General features: G+C 42.6%; 1 protein-coding gene across 1 annotated transcript in view; it reads left to right on the top strand.

Moving 5' to 3' along the window:
- LOC107670563 (complement C1q tumor necrosis factor-related protein 7-like) overlaps positions 1-5,298 on the top strand; it is a 13,920-nt gene extending 8,622 nt beyond the window's left edge. The window contains exon 3 of the mRNA XM_016463202.1: positions 4,648-5,298. Coding sequence (XP_016318688.1) covers positions 4,648-5,276 — 629 coding nt within the window. The 3' untranslated portion in view covers positions 5,277-5,298. The remainder of the gene's footprint in view (positions 1-4,647) is intronic.
- Positions 5,299-6,588: the final 1,290 nt, after the last annotated feature.

Here is a 6,588-nt window from a genome sequence, read left to right on the forward strand (position 1 = left end):
CCAATCACCCAGGCCCGCCGGCCGCCGCGGGCTCAACGCTATTGGACATGGCGCTCCCCCGGAGTTCACGGCCCCTATCCTCTCTTCAGAATCGACTCTAGAAAGCTCTCCTTTCTCTCCTGAGTCTCCGCTAGTGCCGTCCAGCTCTCCATCGTATCCGGAGTCTCCTTCGTCTCCGCTGGTCCCGTCCAGCCCTCCTTCATCTCCTGATTACCCCGAGGTAACCAGCCTTGCACCTCCAGAGTCAGCTCCTCTAGAGCGCCCTCCAGTGCCCGCTCCTCATAAGCACCCTCCACAGCGCACTCCAGTGCCTGCTCCTCGTAAGCGCCCTCCAGAGCACCCTCCAGTGCCCGCTCCTCGAAAGCGCCCTCTAGAGCCTGCTCCTCCAGAGTGCCCTCAAGTGCCCGCTCCTCCAGAGCGTCCCCCAGGATTCCTAGATTTCCCCAAGAAAATTTTTTTTGGGGGGGGGGCATATACCGCCATGGCCTTCTGAGTCCCCTGATCCACCATGGCCTCCTGAGCTACCAGCTCCGCCATGGCAACCTGAACTGCCTGCTCCGCCATGGCCTCCTGAATCCCCTGATCCGCCATGGCCTCCTGAGCTACCTGCTCTGCCATGGCCTCCTGAGTCCCCTGCTCCGCCATGGCTACCTGAACTGCCTGCTCCGCCATGGCTCCCGGAGCGCCCTGATCCGCCTGTCCTGCACCAGCCTCCAGAGCGCCCGGCCTCCCCTCCCCGATGTTACTGTTACGGCGCGGGACACACCTTCCGGGAGGGGGGTGATATCTGTCACGTGTTGGTTTTTGTTTAGTTCCTGTCTGTCCTTATTTGGTTCATTTCCGGTTCTCATCATTAGTTAATCATCATTCATTCTGTTCACCTGCTTTGTATTAATCATCTCATTTACTCCATGGTTCCCTGTCTTTATAAGCCCTCAGTTTCTGTCATTCCTTTGTCTTGGATTAATGTTATTTTTCAATGGTTTATGTGGTTGATGCTTATTAAAAACTCCTTTTCTTCTACTCCTTTGTCGTGCACAATTACTACAACCACAACCTCGTGACAGTGTGATTTATCATGCTCTTTTTGTTTACCACTAGTGCATGCTGATGATGTTTTATTCTTCTATAGAAACGTGCGTTGTAGCGTACGAGTCAATAGGTGTCACCATCGTACAGTCTACACACATGTCGTGGCCAAGTCTATTAGATCCATGTCGCACAGTGTGATATGCGATGATCTTATAGGATTGCTAAAATCGTGCAGTGTGTCTCGGGCTTTAGGATATGAGGGAAGGATGCAAGGAATGAAAATGAGGACAGAGGAATCAAAGGAATGTTTTTTGTACATTCGAATATTCTCGATGACTCAAGCATCACTTCAAATCATCATCAGCTATACTAAAAGGAAGCATCAATTTGAGTATTGAGACCTGATAACACCTACTTGACTCGTTCCATCTCAACATTCACCTCATGCCTGCCCTGTTGAATGTGGACTGTCAAAAATTGGACTGCACATGCATGGTGTGCGTGGACATCCGCGGTCCCTTCTGATGACGAAAACTGTGTCACAAGGACAGTGTGCAGACCGTCGCGACAGTATACCTTGGGCTTTACAGGGCAGTGGTTCTCCAGGGAATGATTTGAGGAACCCTGTTCTAGGTTCTTCTCCTCATCCTGCTCTTTGGTACAATTTTAGTCTTAGCCTCAGACCGCCCACAATTTGATGCGTATTGCACAGAAAAATAACATCACTGGGCCTTGTCCAGGATATTTCACCTTACCCTGTAACATAAGTGGTTCTGTTTTCCAATCAATATAGAACACATTGCCATATTTTAAACAGATACTGAACTGATATAAGATCAATCTATTTGAGTCAGTGGTTACCAGTGGTCCTGGAGAACCCCCAACATTACCCATTTTCAATGTCTCTCTAATCTGACACACACATTTGAGGTCTTGGAGTCTTTACTAATGAGCTGATGAGTTGAATCAGGTGTGTTTGATTAGGGAGACATCTTAGGCCCCATCCACACAGAGTTTAGCTGTATACACATACATTTTGTATCGTATAGGCGTTTCATCCAGACGGATCTGGCGTTTTGGGAGAGTGAAACTGATATTTTTTGAAACCGTGTCCCAGAGTGGATAAATCTGAAAATGCCACCCTTGCGTTTTCATGTGGACAGCGAATCCGTATATTTTCTGAAACGATGACGTCATCAGTCCACATCTCGCCCCTAGTCAGACACCGCTACGTCACGTAACAGCAACAAAAACATGATGAACAAACACTGAACGATTGTCTTTTTATTAACTAACATTAACCCAGATAAATACATTTATTGTTCCATGTTCATTTGTATACCACGCGCAATGTTTATGCACATAGTCCAAGTCTTCTTCTCCGTTTTTAGTGTATCTCTGTGGCAGAATTACAGTGCCACATGCTGGTCTGGCATGTATACTACATCATTTTGCGTCGGTTTCATGGTTTCGTGTGGACACAGATATTTATTGAGACGAGGGGGAAAAAAAGATCGGATAGGGAATGCTCTGGCTTCGTGTGGACGTAACCTAAATGTGCAGTGTTGGGGGTTCTCCAGGACCAGGATTGGGAACCACTGATTTGAGTAAACATGGTTGTACATTTGTGTAACTCTAATTTGTTAAATCCTACTCCAGTGTCCTGCTTTAGCTCCAACCTGCTCCAACAAAACTGCCTGGAAGTTTCTAGTAATTCTGATGATCTTGATTAGTTAGTTCATGTGTGTAAAATTAGGATTGGAGCAAAACGCTGGATGACAGTAGACCTCCCGGAGCAAGACTGGACACCCCTGCTCTAAAAGTAATCCCAGTAGAAAAGGCACTTGAGATCCACTTTCCTGCAGCGTTTAGCTTTAATCTTTGATCAAGTTATAGCTTGACCTTGATTAGTTGGTTCAGGTGTGTTTGATTAGGATTGGAACTTAGGCCCTGTCCACACGAACGCGGTTATTTTTAAAACCGCAGCCTTTTCTACGCGGTTAGGCCGTTCGTCCACACGCAAACGCAGCACCAGGTCACTGAAACCGAACATTTTTGGAAACGCCCACCAGGGTGAAGATTTTGTGGACATGGCCTTATGCTGCATTCGAGACAAGGTTGGAAGTGGGAACATTCAAGTTGAAATGTCCCACTTCAAACCTCAGTGAAATCCAGTCAATCACACGTCACGCTAACATATTGACCTCATGATGTTGCCATGACACAACAAGAGCATTTTGTGTTTTTGTGTCAGTTATGGAATAAACAGAAAAAAAAATTAACATAAAATGCTGCCATTCATTTTGAAAACGAAAATCAAAAATTAAGGTTTATAAACTTAAAGTGTAATGTTTTCAAGCTCCACACTTGCTCGTTGGATTCAGTGATGTCAAATGACGCATCTCGCTGAAGTTGGGGTTGATCGATCTGCCCCGAGTTCCCAAGTGGGATGTACGACTTCAAGATGTTATATCCAAGTAGGAGTTGGGACAAATCCAAATTTTCAAGTTGTCTGGAACCCAGCATAAACTCTGAAGGAAAGTGGACCTCAAGGGCCAGAGTTGAGAAACCTTGCAGTAGAACAGGGGTGTCACATTCAGTTCCTGGAGAGTTTAGCTCCAATCCTAATCAAACACACCTGAAACAGATAATTAAGGTCTTCAGGATTACTAGAAACTTCCAGGCAGCTACACTCTGCAGGAAAGTAGCACTACAGCAGTCAAGTCAAGTCAAGTCACCTTTATTTATATAGCGCTTTTAACAATACAGATTGTGTCAAAGCAACTGAACAGCATTAATTAGGAAAATAGTGTCAATAATGCAAAATGACAATAGTAAACACAAATTTTTCAGTTAAAGACAGTTCATCATTGAATTCAGTGATGTCAACATCCAGCTCAGTTTAAATAGTATCTTTGCAATCAAGTCAACGGTATCGCTGGAAATGAAGTGTCCCCAACTAAGCAAGCCAGAGGCGACAGCGGCAAGGAACCAAAACTCCATCGGTGACAGAATGGAGAAAAAACCTTGGGAGAAACCAGGCTCAGTCGGGGGGCCAGTTCTCCTCTGACCAGACGAACCAGCAGTGGTTCCCAACCCTGGTCCTGGAGGCACCCCAACACTGCACGTTTTAAACTGGTGTGTCAGAGAAAGGAGACATGCAAAATGTGCAGTGGTGGGGTGCCTCCAGGACCAGGGTTGGGAACCACTGCTCTAAAGGACCGGGGTTTGACACATGTGCAGTAGAATATTGTTTGGAAACTTACTTTAGTAAAATTTTCTGATTCGTAATGACAGGTTATCAAATTGTGATAAATCACACACAGATAAAGATCCTATTAAGGACGAGTATAAAGAACTGAAGGGATTTTTTTATGATGTGAATGACAGATTTCTAGTCCTGGGAGAGATCTGAGTTCCAAAAAGATATTCATCATACCATTTTAGCGGTTACAACCACATCCACATCAAAATATGTTGCATTCTGAGTATGATGGGTTTTATTAATAATGGCAAATCATTTGATCTAAATCTTTTCAGACTGGGCCAGTGCAAATATGATGTTGTTTGAAAGGATTTTGGCTTAACATCAACATCATCTTGTGTTTGTTTCAGGCCTCAGAGGTAGAGTCGGGCCGACGGGAAAGCTCGGGGAACGTGGAGAGAGAGGTTTCATTGGAAAGCGTGGACCTGAAGGTGATCCTGGAGATTTAGGGCCTCCTGGTCCTCTGGGACGTCTCGGACTAAAGGGTGACAAGGGCCAACGAGGTCCTCCAGGAGAACCAGGCATCTGCAGATGTGGAAGTTTGGTTCCCAAATCCGCTTTCTCTGTAGGCATCACCAGTAGCTACCCCACTGAGCAAGCACCTATCAAATTCAACAAAGTCCTGTTTAATGAGGGTGGCCACTACAACCCAGAGACAGGAAAATTCATCTGTGCTTACCCAGGAACATACTACTTTTCTTATGACATCACTCTGGCCAACAAGCACCTGGCCATTGGCTTGGTTCAGAACGGACAGTACCGGATAAAGACTTTTGATGCCAACACAGGGAACCATGACGTGGCGTCTGGCTCAACAGTGATGTTTCTAAACCCAGAGGATGAGGTGTGGCTGGAGATCTTCTACAAGGACCAGAACGGCCTGTTTGCTGACCCCGGCTGGGCTGACAGTCTGTTCTCTGGGTTTTTACTTTATGCAGATACAAACTATATGGATACATTGGCAGAAGACTACAGCTAGCAACTGTGGTAACATCATTTAATGGTGCTATCTTGGATTTGGTCATGCTGTTTTTCAGCATTCACGCCATGAATGTCACATTTTTAGACACTGTTTCCATTTTTAAAAAGAGGTTGTATAGTAAAAAAGTACAAAACATTTAAAAATATATATTGAATTCAATAATTGTTTGTGATATTTTTGAACAGAAAAATGTGTCCAGTGTGAATGGCCTCTAACTTGCTGAAAGTCACCATTTATATTGTTGATGTAAAATACTGAAAATGAAAATGATGTTGTTACCTATCATAAAAATAAAAGTGAGATTATTTTTGTTTTATATACATTCATCTAATCCCTGAGATTGGGGATTTAACAGTTTTAGGTTGAAAATATTTACTTTTTCCACATTTATTTGGAAGTAACTTTTTCCACTTCTTCCATATTTTGAAAATACCAGTATATGGCCCAGAACATATTCATACATACTCATAGATCCCACTTAAAAATATATGTAAACATATTTTAAGTGTGGATTTTGTATATTTAGTGAATATTTAATGTTAATAAAAAGTAGTTATCCTTACAGAAAAAAAACCCATACATATCACATGTACAATCACATTAAAATAACATAAAATATGTGCTTTGCACATGGCAAAACGTGGTTTTGGGATATTTTTATGGTGTAAATATGTGAAACCCCTATATGATCACATGTTTCCACATGGGTTTTACATATTTCATGTGATTGCACATGTGAAATGTATGTGATTTTTTCTGTAAGTGTAACTACATTTTTTCATTTAGATATTTACTTACTAAAGATACAAAAGAAACAGAATTTATGTTCATGTGAAATATTATATTGTATTATGCAAAGAGTATATATTGTTTAATTTGCTGACCAATAAATACATAATGACAATGTTTGCCATGACAGCTTATGCAACATCATTTTTTTGCTGTGTGTATTCATGTGTCAAATGAACCCAAAGATTTGAACAGAAACTCCCTTGGTTTTATTGTTTCGATGAGTCACTTCTTGAATTCAATTTAATTTGACATAAGAGAGTTTGTCTGGAAACAGCTCAACCATCTGGACTGTTCGGAGACCTTGACCTAAACAAAAGCTCTGGCTATATGAATGTTAGAGTAATACAATATTTGTTTTGAATATGTTGGGCTGTTTTTTTCTGTTTAGAAGAAGAAGAAGAAAAATCAGACATATGTTTGTTAATTGCAAAAGTTTAAAAAATAAGATTATTGGACCAATATGTCCCTGTAATTCTGCACTTGTGCACTTGTAAGTGCTTAAATCCACTCCGTGTGT

This window comes from Sinocyclocheilus anshuiensis, unplaced genomic scaffold, assembly GCF_001515605.1.
Source record: "Sinocyclocheilus anshuiensis isolate Anshui unplaced genomic scaffold, SAMN03320099.WGS_v1.1 scaffold1186, whole genome shotgun sequence".
Classification (NCBI taxonomy): Eukaryota; Metazoa; Chordata; class Actinopteri; order Cypriniformes; family Cyprinidae; genus Sinocyclocheilus; species Sinocyclocheilus anshuiensis.